The sequence below is a fragment of the Helicoverpa armigera genome, chromosome 11 (genome assembly GCF_030705265.1).
Source record: "Helicoverpa armigera isolate CAAS_96S chromosome 11, ASM3070526v1, whole genome shotgun sequence".
NCBI classification, from domain to species: domain Eukaryota; kingdom Metazoa; phylum Arthropoda; class Insecta; order Lepidoptera; family Noctuidae; genus Helicoverpa; species Helicoverpa armigera.
This window is the reverse complement of record NC_087130.1, coordinates 2,733,320-2,751,952: the sequence shown is the minus strand read 5'-3', so window position 1 is coordinate 2,751,952 and position 18,633 is coordinate 2,733,320. Positions and strand designations below refer to the sequence as shown.

The following is an 18,633-nucleotide window of genomic DNA, read 5'->3' as shown; positions in this document are numbered from 1 at the left end:
ACGTAGTTTTATGCACTCTATCCTGAGGTAAGAATTTACGAGAGAAGACAAAACACAAAAGTTTGAGAATATGTCAAAATTGACAGATGTCAAATGTGACAGCGGCTGTCATATATAATGTACTTATCATGGGCCTAGAGAATGGACCAATAGTGTTACTTTGGCCAGAATCTTAGGTCAATTCTATAGGTCTTTGATAAAAACTAAATACCTAAATATTGATGACTAAGTATGTGTGTGATTGTAGAGAATATAGTGTCAAAATGTTAATAATGTGAGTCAATGTTAAGCAATATAATTAGTATAAGATAGTTGACTGTTAGAACTTTTTTATATATTTTATGTCCCGCAAAGCACAAATTTTAAAATTGTCCCTCAACTTATTTAAGAATGAATGATAACCCTAGGATTGGCGCTGGTTATCGCTGTTTCTTTTAAGAATATATTTAAAAAAGTTATTTTTAATTTTAGATTTTCTTTAGTGGAGATGTCAAATAAAATGGGATTGTAAATAAGGTAGAAGTTGAGACTGTTTTTTGTGAATGGAAAAAAAAATTGAATTTTAATCTATGTAGGTATCACAGTGTAAATAATCATCATGATTTTTTTTCACAATTTTAGTAGAAATTGAAATAATAAATTACTTATTACGTAAGGTAACGATAAAATGTTCCAATGCACTTGAAAAAAAAACTTAAATTTAAAATATACCGATTTCAAAAATGACTGAATTTAAAAAGCGTAAGAGAAACTTTCGATTGAATTAGTTAAATCAGTATTATTTTCACTGTATGCAAATCCTAGTAACTATGTATAAGATTCGATATGCTTACCGACCTATTTGAAACAAAAAGGAAGGTCGGCCCTTTTGTTGCATAGACACAAAAAAGGTTGCATTTGAAATTTTCGTAGCACTAATTAATAATAACAACAAAATACTTGGACATCTTACTTACACTACATTAATTAACGGTTTAAAATTTGCACCAATAATAATAATAAATAGTATTAATTAGCATTTCCTACAAAATCCATTTTATCGATTACAATTATATCATTCAGCTAAACAATGCTGTCGGAATTTCAAAGTTCCTAAATAACATATGAAAATATTTAAGTAGATCAAGAAACTTATGAAATAATTCTACATACATAGTTCTCGCCAAACTTTTTGACGTCAAAGAACATTAAGCCAATCTTTACGCAAAAATTTTAGATTTTAGCGGGTTCGGGGCTGCGGGATTATTCGAAAGAGTTACCGCGGTCCAGGTACATAAAGGGCTTAAGAAGGAATATGGTGGGTTTTAGTCAGTAAGAGTCTGACACTCACTCACGCTGCATCCACAGCGGGAGTGGAGGGGTAATTAAAATTTGATGATTTCCCAAAAAAAAAGAGGTATGAGTCGGTGGCAGAGGCCATACACGTTCTTATGCTCGGAATTCAGCTGCGAAACGCTATTGAGTTTTGCGAGAACTGTACCTATTAATATAATAACTTGCAAGAGAGAGAGTAGCACCTTATTGGCACATTTTAATTATAACCTAATTTTCTTCATGTAAGTATGTTTCCTGCACAAGTTTTAAAATAAGAATTTTCTGTCATTAGGTAACTACTAACTTTATTTCCTAAATGTTTTTTTTGGGAGAATCATCTTTTTTTCTTTAAAACATTAAATAATTCTTATATGCCTCCTTCCAAAAATTCTCTATGCCTATTTATTAAAATAACTCAGAGTACAAATTTTCCTACAAATCGTCTTGTCATTCCGTCTCAATATGTTTTGCCTTTCAAATAAATTGTCTTTTTAAAAAAATACATTATAACTGTAAAACTATCTTATGAACTGTTCAAAATAAAATTTGATATATAAGTAGCTAAAATAAAATAAAACTAGATTCAAGATTGATTTACAAAAAAACTAATTTCTACAACCTATCCGTTGCTTCGCGATTAGAGATTGACATAATTGAAACGAAGCTAATGTCAAGATACAGTCTCTAATCCTAAGTCAGTCCTAAGATAGTTTATAGAAATCCAATGTGTATAACATAAAGTCATAATACTTGGTACGTTATCACCCATGAAGTACGCCTTTGTTATATTAAGGCTCCGTCTAATAAAAGCCATATTTTGTAAAATCATACCCCGACGTAATTAACTTCGTAGTTAATTGAGATTAATACTTCGCTCGATTCTGTTTGAGCAATATTATCACGTCTAATATACATTGAATTGGTCTGAATAGTCAACGCAGATGATTATTACGTTTAAATCATAATAATATGTTCGTGTATTGAAACAAAGATTCAATTTATGGTTGAATTTGCAGCGAGAGTCACGTTCGATTTTATTTTCTGCACCATAATAACACTATATGAACCTCGGACGAAGACGTTTTTTTTTTCTTACTAATGTTATAAATGCTAAATTAATTAACTTTCTGACGCACTGTCATGCCGAAACTGCTATCAAGTAAGGTTAAAAAAGCTATTAAAAAAACATTTGGTACACAGATAGTCTAGAGCCTGAAAAAATATAAAGGCTACTTTTGACCCGGTTCTCTTAGGACGTGGGTAAAACAGAAGGGGAAACAACCAGTAAATTATACAAACCAAATTTTATTTTCTGATAATTGCTTCTCTTTTTGCGTATTACAATTTTGAAAATACTTTGTAATTCAGTTACAGCTTGTAACTACAATGTTTGCATGCAACTGAGTATGCATTACAGAATAGTATGCATTAGGGACTGGCCTGCAATGCAGACAAAGTAATGATGCGTACCTACTATCAACTCTATATGTCGCCATCTTGATAGTCGGGGGAATATTGTCCTGCACGTCTTTATTACTTTAGGTTACAGGTTTATTTTAAAAAGCATTTAGGTATTGTTAAAGTTGAACATTTTAAATTATTTTTATCTTTTCTCTGAACAATACAAAAGGTAAAGAAAGAACGACTAAAGAGATGATGAATAGTGTGATAAAGAAGGTTGGAAGTGATTTTATTTGTGAGATGACGTTAGTCAGAGAAGTATGAAAAAAGGTGGAAATGCCTGACCTGAAATCGAACCCACATACTGGTACTTAACAGGCAGGTGCTCTAACCACAAGGCCATAACCTCTCAGAAAGTTAAATACATACTTACCATGATTACATGCTAATAAATCATTCCACGAAAACATAACAGCAGCATACACAAGTCAAATAATATAAAGCAAACAAACCTCTGAGTGTTTCCAGCGAGTGACAGGGAAGATGTAAGGAAATTGTTTGTCATGGTGTTATATTACGAAATTGCTCACCATGGAATGCATGAATACGAGAATTCTAAGGGTGAAATTCCACCAAAATGTTTGGCAAACATTTGTTAGCGAACATTTGTGCGCAGACTGCATGGTGTTCGCTTTTGTTTCGCGAAGAAAAGGATGTTACGCTCAATTGTTTCTGTTCGCCTACTCTCTAAATGAGGAGGTTCTTAACTATAGGTAAACAAGCTTGTTATAACTTTTTATAAGACAATTTAAAAATAAAATGTGGTTAGAACTCTACGTAAATACTACATATGTATGTATATTTATACTTTCTTATCTACATCTTTTATATCCTAACATTTAAACTAAATTAAACACAGTAAAGTATTTTGTTCTAAGTTAAGTACTAGTCTAAGTAAAGTACTACATAGTTTCATACATGTATTTAAACATAAAAAGGTATTATATCTAGATTGTTTAACTCAAGCTACGTGCCTGCTCAAGTGGAGCATAGGTGAGCAGACCAGAACAAACATTTGTGCAGCACACTGTGTCCCAGTCCCAATGACACAGTCGGGTGGAAATTCACCATAAGAGAAAGGTTTTTGAGCATCATTGTGGAAGACTTAAACAGGAAAACCAAGGAAGTGATGGATGGATCGGTTTGAAAAAGGATTGCGTATTAGGAAGTGTAAGAATGGGGCACATTTTGTTAGGTTCGTTTAATAATATGCATCTCCAAAGAGCACAGTCTACATCATTTTCATCCATAGGAAGCTACTTTTGGAATGGGCAACTTGAATCAAACTTATTTATTATTTTGACGTTCATAAGTGCTTGTAAAGGCCTACATGAAATAAATGATTTGATTTGATATAAATGATTTGATTTGATTGATTTGATTTGATTAACTTTAATGGCTATTTTCCAATGATCAGACGTGAAAATATCCTCGCTATTCTTCTATTTTCTAAACATCTGAAAAACCAGATAATATGCATTTTTTACCTTATATAGTCCCAAAATAGTGGACAGTCCTTAATTCTAACGTGTATCAAGTAAAGAGGACCGACTTATTTACTTTCGCATTTCCGAAAAAATATATTAGTAAGGATTAAATTATTCAATAAGTACAATCCAATGATAATAAGGTTGAAAACATTTTTTGGACTACTTTTCCTTAATTGTTTCATAAATTGGTAATTTAATATTAATGTAACGTATTTTTTATGAGATGTTAATAAGCTTTTCTTGATGAAGTATGGGAGACTAACTCATAAGAATAAGCAATCAAATAAGTATTATGTGATCTATTTGTTATGTTGTTATCATTATTTGATATCTATCTATAATTGCCTCTTATTGTTATGTACCACATATGAAAGATATAGAGCTGTTAATCCCTTATTTATTGTATTATCTCGACCATTGCATTGGAATCTGGATTATCGTGTCAATATTTAGCCTCAGGCTCTTCGTGAAGATATGTTCTATGAGATAAGTATGTTGTTCTTATTTAGCACTACGTTACTACACCCAAAACATTGATAAATATAAGACAAAAATAACAGTGAAATATCATATTTCAGACCGACAGTTAAAATGAGGTTCATATTCATAAATATGTGTATTCAATAATTTTGTATTTTGAACACATGAATGTTTACCTTATACCTATAACTGTCAGTCCGATTACAAGTTTCATGGAAACACCACAATGCCATATAATATTTGTGTAGCACTGTTGACCAAATACGTTTCATGTATTTTGACATAACTAATATTTACCAACAGAGAGAAATAACACGCTTAGTAATATGTAATTCCATATTTTTATATTCGTCAATAAATAGTAGTATTTATAGGTATATTATGTGATGTATTTACTAACTATTGTCAATATATTAAGGTTGGCGTGTACCACGGTACAAAAGATTGATATGAATTTGATAAAACATTTTATGAGGACGATCAAAAGGTTTTTTTCAATAAAGGTATTATGGTTGTGTACAAATATTTCGGCTTATAGAATATTTCATTTTAATACGGTGGGGTTTTGGCTGAGTGGGCCGGTGTAATTTGTATTTGAGAACATTGATTTTATTACGGTATTTTGTTAAATAAATCTTCTAAATGTTAGCTATTATTTCTCTGTGGTAAAGTGATATTCAGATTTTTCATAAGTATGATTTGATGAGGTAGACTGACTTAACTGTGTCAACAGCAATTTGATGAAAACAAGGTTTAGACCCAAAAGGTTTAGGTAAAAGGCTGATGACGAAATAAAACAGAATAAACAGCAGACAATTAAGGAGATGAGCGTAAACATCGTCTCGAAGATGTATAAAATCTAGAAGTTCATCCTAGATATACCTTAATAAAAATTACCACACTCAACCTTCAAGCTTTTCCTATGAACCAGCAAACGAAGCGTAATTAATTTACTGATAATTACTTCGCAAACTGCTAGCTTAGTTTTTCTCGTGAACTTCATCGTGAAATGGCTTGCGGCCAAGTATAATGCAATTATACACAAGCGGTAAAATATTTTCTCCATTTTAATAATTTATGTGCGAAGGAACGAGCGAAGCAACGAGCGAAGCTGTCTTGTCTGTGATGTGCGCCAACCTTAATAGATAAATTAAGTAGCCACCCATCCTTTGTATAAAGAACGAAATAAATTATTATTGTCTTATGGAAATTTGTTTTTCTTTGACTGGAAATTTTAAGTGTACTAAATATTGGAAAAATGATTTTTTGTCTATTTCTTTGTAACAGATAAACTCAAATACTACAGGACCGATTAAAAAAATACTTCCCCATTAGAAAGCTTTATTATTTGCAAGTAACATATTTTGTCTCGGTACGGGCAGTAGTTCCCACGGGACGCGGCGGAAACCGCGGGAAAACGGCTAGTAAGAAATAAAAAATAAAAACATTTTTCATCACTACGGAAAAGTTCGGAGTAAATACGTTCAGTATCTTTTAGGAATGTCTAGCCAAGAGGAAAAATAATGACATCATCAACACATACGTCGTTTAGGATTATTGTCTTCGCAATGCTTACGTGTATTTAAGAATAAAAGGTTTGCATCAGTGCGAGTTATATGCAGTCCTACAAAGCCGCTTAGATTTCATATTTGCCATACATTTATGTACATGAAAATCTTACATTGAACATGAAAGCATTTCTGTGAACTATTTATTACATACAGCCAGTTTCTTCATCAAAAGTAAAAGCCAAAGTAATGTTATAAGGTAAAAGTAACGGTCAAATTCGTTTTTTCAAGGCTAAAGTAACAGCACGACTAATAGTTAAAATCGTGAAAAAACTAATTTGACCATTACTTTTACTTTTGATGAAGAAACTGGCTGTTAATCATATCTTTGATGGCATTTGCACGTACGTGTTGAATGATAGTGTGCTCATATCATTATTAAGTTGCATAATCTTACACGAATCCTTAGCTGTTGCCTAAACTATATCCCATCAAAAACATTAAATGTAAAAAAAGCCAATCCTCTACGCAGTTCCTCCACCGTAAAAAGTTTTGAGATCGCATAGAAGCCAAGTCCTGTTCAACTTTAATTGTAATAATAAATCAACATTTTGTGACTATATCAATTAAATAGTTTTGTTCACATTACAATAATATTGACTTGGCCATGAGCACAATAAACTACAAATATAATACAGCATATCTTGGAGAGGTGAAAGTCAAACATCGAGTTTAATATCACAGAATTAAATACATTTAGTTTATTCAATCGTTACTAAATGACAGTCAGTATCATCCATCACTGAACTGCACATGTACTATGGCGGATGTTTAGTCCATGGTGATCTCAAATTCTAAGTCTTTTAAGTCCTTGTCTAAGTTCTTCAGTGCATAATCAGTCCAATCGTAAAATCATGTCCATATAGAATTTATCAATTCAATGGTATTTACACATTATTACAAGGAGCGACTTTTAACTTGTGCTCATGGCCAAGACAATATTATTGTAATGTGAACAAAACTATTTAATTGATATAGTCACAAAATGTTGATTTATTATTACAATTAAAGTTGAACAGGACTTGGCTTCTATGCGATCTCAAAACTTTTTACGGTGGAGGAACTGCGTAGAGGATTGGCTTTTTACATTTAATGTTTTGATGGGATCTAATTTATTTTTGTAGGTCTCTTTCTTCTCTAAGTATCTCTTTCTTCTATAGTATATAACAAATTAAATTAACTTACATGCAACTAACTAAATATATAACAAACTAAATATGTACACCCAAAGTAGCACGTAAACAACATTTTTTTTTAATAAACTAATAATTTTCGAAATTGACGAATTTTTGAATCAAATATCTTTTAGAACAAAAGAGATTTATTTCAGAGGTAGATGGCGCTATCACATGTAATTATTTGTTTTTTTTTAAAGTACTACTTATACTAAGCTATGTAATGAAACCATAGCGCGATTTAGACCAGGACAACGCCATCTATCGAGCGAGCATGCAGTATGTATCGCACTGCATTAATATGAAAGATTTTATCATTGTTCATTTCATTTTAACCTAGCTTTTTTATTCATATGTATGTATATTTAATACATAATAACAATATACCACACTACGTAACAATAAAACAAATAGTAACATTTTGTACATAAATAAATAACAAAGTTATCAATGCAGTCAAAATTCATACACAATGTTCTTGAAAAACCGCAAATATAAATTTGTTTCCTATTTTTTATTAAGTTTTAAGGTTTTTATAATTTTCCCTTTATATGTAGCTAGTAACCTATCTTGGTGCCAAATTTGAAGGTTCTAAGTTTGCTAGAAGTACCTTAGACTTTTGATGATCGGTCAGTGAGTGAGTCAGTGACAAAATGGTGTAACTTTGATCGCTCATAACTCGTAAACTATTTATTCAAATGTCTTGTAATTTTGAGACTGAGCTTGTTCTAATACTTACTCTTGGTCATCGAAAACCTAAACTCATAGCTTTGTTCACATGGAAGTTACAGGGGGCTGAAATAGCCGCGAAACGCTTCGAGAAAAGATAGTACGGCCGTGCCCGCTTTGCTCGAGTCTTGGCTGGGGCACTGCCGTGCCCTCAGATAATGGACTTGCTATAAAAATAACTATAAAAAAGGTACTATAAAACTCGCACCTACTTTAAAATTCCTTCACACATAAAAACTACAACCTATTCTCCTTGGCAAGACCGACAAAACTCTTGGGACCCATCTTTGGTCTTATACCAGATGTTATATGGACGTACGGTAGACCGCACATCAGTGGTAACTGTCATGCACCTTAACTCAATAGTAATAAGTACGATTCTCCTATAAAACTGTTACCACTGACCTGAAGTTGACTGTACCATGAGCCACGGAATCCTTTCATTGAAATCTAGTGAAAAAATCATTCAGGTTTTCAAGCAGAAACTGAAGGAATATTTTTGTTAAACATAATGACTTGGAGTGTAAACGGTTTCTGTAGTAATTAATCACTTGCAATGCATTTTGTGTGAGATTTAATAAATTAACTTAAATACATAAACTGTACTTGTTGGTAGTTTTTTTAACGACCACAAAAATCATTAAATGACCCCTCCCGCTGTGGGTTAACAGCGGTGAGGGAGTGTCAGACTCTTACTGACTAAAAACCGTCGTGTTCCGTCGTAGGCCTTTTATGTACCATCAGGGCCGCGGTTTCGAACAATCCCGCAGCCCAAAGTTGGTAGTCAGTCAGTAAGAGTCCGACACTCTATTCCACTATAACCAGAATAAAAAAAGCTAGAGGAACTTAACCCTAAAATATATATATTTTATTTAAATTCAAAAATTCAAGTCTCCGAGACCTAAACCCGTGTCCACAAGAAGGATCATCTTTCCAGGCACGTGTGGACAAGACAAATGCGGTGTGTTACAGTGCATACCGTGATATGATCCCGGGATCCCGGGATAAACCGTACAGATACGGAGAGTAATCCCGGGGCATGCTGTTCGTCTCATAATGTCCTGTGATGAATGGACAGCGAACGTGGGGAAGTTTGTTTCAATTATTGTTGTATTTTTGTGTCTTTTTGGGTACCTAAATGTTGGTCATAAACGTTCTGTGTATTGATGTAATTAATAGAGAAGAATTAGTGGTTTATTACTAGAGATATTTTTTTTTATCAAGGTGATTTTTGTATAAATTAAATGAAGAAATGAAGCTAAATATGAACATGATTAGATGTAGGTACTAGAAATACTTAGTTTTAGAACAAGCGGAGGTAATGTTACTTAACATTGGAACTTTTATTTTTTGTGTTAAAGGTAAATAATATAGCCGAGTAAAAGAGAGTCATATTATTATGATAACTGTTTAATTTAATTTTATAATACCATTCATTTGAAACATCAGTAATAATTTATTCAATCTAATAGGTACATGGTATCTTTGTTAAATACCTACCTACATTGTTAATTTACTCAACATGATAAGCAATCTGTTATATAATAGGTAAACAAGTCATATACTTAGTTTGAAGATAACATTACCGAATACTTTAATGCACTGATAACAAATGAAATGAGAAAAAAATTTGAACCAAGTTAATAATCACTAATTCTTTTTCAAATCATCTTTTATATACGAACGAATCACTTGAGCAAAGTCTGAATCCACAATAAATCCAAGTTTAAGAGCGCGACTGTTATCAAAAATGACTGGGAAAGAAGCTACCATACGGGCAATCGTTTCATTGTATTCAAAACGAACTAAAGAGGCCACTTTATCACCAGCCTCCTTTCGAAGAGCTTCAAGCATTTCTCCAACAGAAACACGGAGACCTGGAAGATTCACAGCACGCCATTTACCGAAAATACTAGCTTCTAAAGTTGCTGCGTACACTATATTGTGAACTACAGTTGCAGGACTAGCCAGCCATAATTCTTGCTCTTTCTTTACAGGACAAATGGACTCCTCTCCGTTCAAAGGCTCCCGAACTATGCCACTGGCAAATGACGTCACAGCGGCATTCGCGACTCCTGCACGGACACTCACAGTAGGCAATCTGACAATACGGCCATCTACGTAACCACGTCGGGAGTAATCGTTGATGAGTAACTCAGACATAGCTTTGGCAGTCCCATATGAAGTTTGAGGCATCACAGCTGTTAAGTCATCGACAACGGGCGGTAGGTCCCCTCCAAAAACTCCAACGGTGCTTGCAAAGACGAATTTCGCTTTAGGTGCTTTCCTTCGAGCAGTTTCTAGAAGCAGCCTTGTAGCTTCTAAGTTGGCTTTCATTCCAAAATCAAATTCGGCTTCAGCTTGACCGCTGACGACAGCAGCGAGGTGGAAGATGACGTCACAGTTCTCGTCAATGAGCTGTTCAGCGGCTGATGGCTGTGTTAGGTCAAGCGCGAGAGCTTTCACGCGATTGTCATTTCTTGACGGAGGTTGGTGAACGTCGGTGAGGATAAGTTCAGTTACATTTAGAAGAGAAGGTGGTTGTTTCCTCAGCAAGGCATCAGCAACCCTGGACCCAAGGAAGCCAGCAGCACCAGTCACTATGACCTTCATGGTTCGCGATCAGAAATTAACTGACTGAGATCGGATGCTTATCGAAGTCAGATGTTTACTCTTTAAGTAAACAAATGCTGTGATCTTTGCCATTTCACAGATAGTGCCGTGATAAAATTAAACCTTTATTTATTATTGTAGATAAAATTATCAAACTACAAATTATGTAATTATTTGGGTATATTTATCTTTGATATTGGTTTAGGTATTATAATTTTTGATGGAATGCCGTAATTTTCCACATGTCTGCTGGGCAACTGTGATAATTTGTTGTTTGTCTTCGTATTTCTATTTATGAGCGGGTCCCAAATAATATTACTGCATGCGTTTGACAGTTACCTTACGGCAACTTTCAACTAAGCAACCATTATTTCCGAATGACAATCGTTACTCTTCAAAGTAACGATCATAAAATCAGACGTTTCTTATTCTAATTAACAGCACCCGTCTTTTAATAATTCTGGTTCCTTTTCAATATAGTCTAATTTCTAAACTAAATCGTCTAGAATACCCACTCAATGCACAGCTATTTCCTCTTAAACCCAAGCCTTGGGCACGGATCCTTTTCTACCTCCATCAATCATACATCGGCGATGTGACTCAGCAATAGTATGTTTATTTTCGTTCGTCGTTCCTTTTATTGTGACTTTGTGGTCTATTCTAAGGGGTTTTTAATGAGCGAATAAATAAATTGTTTATTACTTCACTTTGTACATTATTTTACAATATTTTGCTTAATTCCAAAATTGCTTTTTCTGTTGGCGTATTCCATGATCTATAGGAGCTTATATGATTTAGAACTCCTGTCTAGGTATAATATGTATATACGGTACATTTTTTGACAGAAATTGAATGAGAGATCTTTTTCGTAAAAACAGTCAATAAGGTTCAGCAAAAAACGGCAGTTTTCTAAAGCCAACTGTTTATCACGTTTAATTTTCAAAGTTAACAGTTGTTAAGAAAAATTACTGTTTTTTATCTTGTTTAGAACCTGAACATGGACAGAAAAAAATAATATTTAATTACAAAAACATTGCCTAATTATTCTTAACAACATTTACATCTATAGCAATTACAATACATTGTTATTGAGAGCGCAAACGATGTCGTTCGACGCTTATTGCTTCCGATCCAATTGTTGGAAGCTGCTGAATTAACTTGATTGCCACCCATTTTATATTAGCGGTTCACACACTCAGTTGATTGATCCAAATGAAACATTTCTCTCTGTTTTTAGTGAAATTGACAATCAGACATATTGTTTGTGTTGCAAAATTAATTATTATGGCTTTACTGTTTCAGCGTATATTTTTTTTAAACGACTTCAAAAATCATCAAATGACCCCTCTCTGTAAATTTTTACCCGGTTTAAAATCATTAAATGACCCCTCCCGCTGTGGGTTAGCAGCAGCAGAGTATCAGACTCTTACTGACTAAAAACCGTCGTGTTCCGTCGTAGGCCTTTTATGTACCAGGGCCGCGGTATCTCTTTCGAACAATCCCGCAGCCCCGGCAGACCTTGGCCCTGTTGGGCCCCGCTGGAGTTTGCGTTCAGCGTGTATTGGAGCGGAGATCATAATGTGGGACCACGGGAAGGATTTGTCATCTGTGTTGTCATTTGCCATCATTCATTTGTGGTGATAGGTGGTATGGAACTCTTTGGTTTAATTTGAGTAAATTTTTTCCCGGTTTTTTTGAGGCACCGCACCCATGAAAAATAAAAGCTGGACTGGACACTGGACTATATACATTCACTGAACTGCCATAGAACGCCTCTCAGAAATCTCCGCGTAGGAACAACACGATATATTTTTATTATAGTAAGTAAATTATTAAAAGACACGTGTAAATTAACAAGAACACTTGCCGCCTAACTTATTAATGACCAACGACCTTCTCTGGTCTCCATCATCAGCTCCAAACCTTCACCATTGCATAGTGTTATCAGACATACGCCTCAGTGTCAAGTGTTTACCCTGCGTATGCCTACTATTTTCGAAAGTTGCCCTCGATTTCTCAGGCTTCCCATCTTCTGATCCTAACCTGATGATTATGGGAACACTTTTTTTGGAAATCGGTTCAACCGTCTTCGATTAATCGTATCGTATGATCACACACAAAAAAAAATTAGAAATAAAAAAAATCACGACGAATGAGGGTTTCGTAAAATGGCGTCCACGAGGTGGCAGCACCGAGTCGTCAGGTCCAAATAACTGTCAAAGTTATCTTTACTATGAATAGTGAACGATTTTAGTGTTTTTTTTATTTTATAATTAAAGCACTGCATTATTGTTTTACTATTGCGGTTGAGTAAATAAAAAAAACTAAATCATATTGTGTTAAAAAAATTTTCAACAAGCTTTTCCTTAGTACCAGTGACTTTTGCACCCTCTCTCTTAGCTCAATTTTTAGTTCGGAAACCTTATTCTGACCGTAGTCCATAATAAAATCAATAACACAATCAATAACAACCAATATAACAGAATTTCAATAAACAATAAGTTCGGCACCTACAATTCCATACTATTTGACAGCTGTTTGGACCAGACGCATACGTGGGGCCACCCGGTGGCAGAAATAATTTCAAAAACCCTCATTGAGAACCTCCTCCTTTTTGGGAAGTCGATTAATAAGAAAATACTATATTTACGTTCGAGACCACACTAAGCAGATTTAAAACAGTACATTTGTAAGCAGAACATGTAAGAATAATTGTTTAGAGGAAGAAAAATATTCGTTTTTTTTTAACTATTTTCTCAATGCGCCACCTGAAAATACAAGTCGTTGAGCTTTGATTTTTTGCACGAATAAAGCTTTTATAAACTCTTTTGCAAAAAAAACGGGCACGTATGCGAAATCTTAGTTTTAAGGACTTTACGTGTATTTCAAAGGGTTTTAATGATTGTAGTATGTTTATAGCATCAAAAGAGTTAGCCGAGCATGCGTGAGAGTGTATTCTAAATTTGAATTTTGTACAATTGCTAAGAAATTGGTTAAACCTTGTTTTGGACTAATTGCTGGCAGAAAGTTCGTCGGTGTTTTGAATAGTTTTCGAAGTAATTTTCAGGAAAATGATAATGCAGTTTTAATTAATGATTAATGTACTTTTTTGTTAGATCAAAACATTTTTGAAAAACTATGCGTATTTGATAAAATTTTCACCTGCTCTAAATGGGCTATACTGTTGATTGATGGCAATGTTAAGAGTTTCGGTATTTTAGTGTCAAGAGTTCTATTGTTTAGATATTGTACCCACGTGTTTTAAAATATCGCTTTTTCATAAATAAACATTATTTAGAAGAGCATCAGTACCTTTGGCTGCAACAAAACCAATTTAAAGTAAGCAGTGCCCATCACAACCCCTCTCATATCGGAATTGACATTTTCATTTCGACTTACGACCTTGTCAAAAATTTTTGTAGAATAAATATTATCCGTATTGTAAAGTGTAAAGGTTATAAGTTGAATCTAAAACTCGTTAATATAGACATTCACTTGTAACGAAACCATAGCGCGATCTAATTCGACGCCAACGCCATCTATCGAGCTATGAGACAACTTTGACATGTTTGACAAAATTCATCATCCGCTTAGCCTTATCCCAGTTATGTTGGTTTCTGTATCCAGTCTTACTGGATGTAGCTGAATGCCATGGAGTGAGTGCCTAACTGACATCAACCCAGTAACCTGGGTAACACGATACCCCTTGTCAAGACTGGTTGTCATACTTGCGGGTTGTAAGTGGCAGCTGAGGCCCACCAATTCAACGTGCCATTCTAAACGGAGGAAACACGACAAGTTGGTCAGTTGGTATTACGGACCGTCTATTAGTCTTAGCGTGATGATATATAGTCTATAGCCTTCCTCGATAAATGCGCTATCTAACACTGAAAGATTTTTTCAAATCGGACATGATTAAAAGGTGAATGAGCCCCAGCTTGAGATACTACAAGATACTAAATTCAATCTTATTTTCAGAAATAAAGTGTCTTTGGATAACTTATACTTTCCCAAGCCTCAATTAGTAATCAGAATCGGCTTAGTCGACTTAGAGTAATTGCCTTATACACCTACTAACCTAATCTAACGTAACGTTAATTGAGGTTACTAAAACGACGAAAATATCTTAAACCCCATACATTTGGAGTATGTCGTTATAATACAAAATGATCTATCAAATAAGGCGTTTCCGGTAACACAAGGTTCAACTCTGTTGGAGGCGGCGAAGGAGTATTTACGACATCCTACGCTGCTTGTTCAAACCGATTATTTTAAATGATGACAACACAAAAGCTGTTTAAAAAATCTAGCTGAAAATTATATCGGAATAACTTTGAGATAGTTTCTCCATATAATTTTCTCCATTAATAAATATCAAAATCGGTCCACCCAACTCCGAGAGAAAATACTATACTTATGTACGTTCGATATCACACTTACACGAAATTTTAAACAGTGTATTTGTAAGCAGAATATGTAAGAATTATAATTTTTAAGGTTCCTAATTAAAAATATTCGTTCTAATTTTAAACTATTTTCTCAATGCGCTTTGATATTTTGCATGAATAAAGCTTCTTGTGTTAATAACACAGGATTTTTTTTCAAATATTTCACTCTACCCTAGTACTTAAACTTACATTCACGAATTTAATTTTTAATTATGAAGGACTGTAAGTTCGTAATCGAAGGACACGACTTACGACCTTGTCAAAAATTTACTTATTGTAAATTGTAAAGTGTCTTTTGATTTTTGTTTTGTGTATTAGTTGAATTTAAAACTCGTTAATATAGACATTCACTTGTAACGAAACCATAGCGCGATCTAATTCGACGCCAACGCCATCTATCGAGCTATGAGACAACTTTGACAAGTTCTGTTGCATAAAATTCATCATCCGTTTAGCCTTATTCTAGTTATTTTGGGGTCTGCATCCAGTCTAACTGGATGTAGCTGAATACCATGGAGTGACTGCCTACCTGACCTCAACCCAGTTACCTGGGTAGCCCGATACCCTTGTCAACTTACGGGCTGTACCTAAATGGCAGCCTGGACCCATCAGTTCAACGTGTCATTCTAAACACGGAGGAAAAATTATAAGTTGGTCACTTATTCTATCATTTATTTTGTGAATGTTTGTTAACCTATAACAATTGGCGACTGTGTAAGTTCTAGTCAGAACCAAAACTGTACTCTAAGCTTTTTCTACACAGAAGTTGTTGGTAAAGCTTTTATAAATAAAGAAATGAATAAGGATAGTGTATAATTGTGTATTTAACCCGGAGACCCGCCTGCCGAGCTGCCGCGGGCTGGTCATACGTTGTATGGTAGACTGCACATCAGTGGTAACTGTCGTGCACCTTAACTCAATAGTAATAAGTACGATTTTCCTATAAAACTGTTACCACTGACCTGAAGTTGACTGTACCATGATGACCATGGTCGTCTGCCAGATATACAAATGTCGCATGTTCATACGTACGTACTTTCTACAAGATATCTTTCTTCTACTAAGTCCTCCGAGTAAAAGGTGTCATGTTATTTATATAAAAGCCTATAAAAGTCACCTTAGAAAAAGTATACGAAAACCACTCTTCTAAAAATGGTCCGCTAAGGTCCCGTAAATACCCTTTTAAATATTGTCATGTTAAACTTAAAGGCTTAAACTTAAAATCTTGTTAAATATAGCTATTTCATCGAAGGATACCTTTCTTATTGAGGCTTAGATAAGTATAAGTTATTTAAAGACACGTTATTTCTGAACGAAAGATTGAATTTCATTTAAGTAGTATCTCTATGTTGTACTTTCTCAAGCTGGGGCTGATTCACCTTTCAATCATGAACTGATTACCTACTAAGGTTATTTAGTCTTAGATAATTGAAAAGGTAATAAAAGATATTTTATTTGTATAAAAATGGTTCAACAATTCTGTGTACACGAATTGTTGAACGTCATGTTTGGCCTCCTTGCTTTAGTTTCCTAGGAAAGCGGGGCCGTAATATTACGGACGCAAATAGACGGTCGTCTTTACGGTGATGACATGTGGAAAGTTCCACAGCCGAAAATGTGCTAATTTAATTGTCCTATTTTCTATAAATGAAACTGGCTTTGAGTACATTGAGCATTACTACAATTCTACTAATATAAAGGTCATAATTATGCCCTCTAAAAAAAAGGTCTGCCATTTTGGTCTATACGGTAGTTTGCTCTACAATCGTATTGTAATATCTAGTAAATGTAAATCATTTGCAGGCAAAATGATTCATTATTGAATGACAGAAAGGGATATGTTTATTTCAAAGAAAAACAGCGGAATGCCACATACCTACGCTTCAATCGTAATTCAGTCGTGATTGGATCTCAGTCGAATGTGAATCGTATGTCGCTTAAGTAAAATTAGCAGAATCGTGCCCGTTACTTAACAAGAATACTTGTCGTCTTACTTATTTATGATAGGTATTGTTTTGTAAATAGCTTTGAGTTTGTTTCTATGGTCACATAGTAGTTGGAGGCAGTTTGGCACTACTATCATTACTGTTTGTGTGTGTTTTTTTTAATATTCTGTAGTAATTTTATGAGAAACAAGGGCTAAGAGCGTGAATGTACGTACAAGTAGGAGCCTACATTCGGGAACTCTGTTTTTTTCTTTATTAAGGTCAATAAATTCGTAATCAAAGGACACGATTTACGACCTTGTCAAAAATTTCATAATTAATACTGTCCGGACAATGATTTAAATTCGATATTCGATATTTATTTGAATCTAAAACTCGTTAATATAGACATTCACTTGTAACGAAACCATAGCGCGATCTAATTCGACGCCAACGCCATCTATCGAGCTATGAGACAACTTTGACCTGTTTGACAAAATTCATCATCCGCTATTATCCCAGTTATGTTGGGGTCTGTATCCAGTCCAACTGAATTTAACTGAGAACCATTACACGGAGTGACTGCCTATCTGACCTCCTCAACCCAGTTCCGGGCAATCTGCAAAGCGACAATTTAGATTGACAAAGAAAGATAGGCAGTCGCTCCTTGGAAAACACGAGTACTCAGCAGCATCTGGTTAGACTGGAAGCCGACCCCAACATAGTTGGGAAAAGGCTCGGCTGATGATGAGTTTGACTTCATTTCAAGTCGAACTTCTTGTACGACGAAAATGGTTGTTGTAACCTAACCCCTTTTTACTAAAAATACTTTTAGTTCAAACAAAACTTGTTACAAAGAATAACTTTAGAAAATAGTGTTAACACTACGTCACGATAATGTTCAGGAACTGAGCGGTTGCAGTTTAACTTTTAACGACTGGTAAAACGCTGTTTGTGGCTCGCTGAGAACTATACGAGTATACTATATTATGTATACGTTTTTATTAATGAGTTGGGTAAACTAATGAGATGAGTTGGACCGTGTTGTCCTGTAATCATGTGTTATATTAATAGGTTTTTCAGTTTCTGTATGGGAATTCATTTAAATGATTCATCATTTATTTTACATGACTGGGTTTTTTGTCATTTCTTACGTAATATAAGATAGCTCTTTCACACAAGTTGATTTTTCGAGCGGTTTTGATAACTACCGGTTCTTAAAAAACCGCTCATGTGAAAATGTCGTTATTTGAGAAAAAAAATATTTTTGCGTTATTAGGATTTAAAAAGAAATAAAATTTCTTCAATATTTGAAATCTGCAAACGTAAACGTATTTTTATGTAAAAATCTCAATGAATGAGTTGCGGAGGTTTATCGCTAGTTTCATTAGTAGTTACAATTTTTCATCACGCACTTTCTCTTCATACAT

At 34.2% G+C, this 18,633-nt stretch overlaps 1 protein-coding gene across 1 annotated transcript; it reads right to left on the bottom strand.

Moving 5' to 3' along the window:
• Positions 1 to 9,611: 9,611 nt before the first annotated feature.
• Positions 9,612 to 10,874, bottom strand: LOC110372014 (D-erythronate dehydrogenase). Its single transcript, XM_021328518.3, has one exon. The coding sequence runs from the start codon at positions 10,828 to 10,830 to the stop codon at positions 9,868 to 9,870; it is 963 nt and encodes a 320-aa protein (XP_021184193.3). The 5' UTR covers positions 10,831 to 10,874; the 3' UTR covers positions 9,612 to 9,867.
• Between the last annotated feature and the right edge of the window lie 7,759 nt (positions 10,875 to 18,633).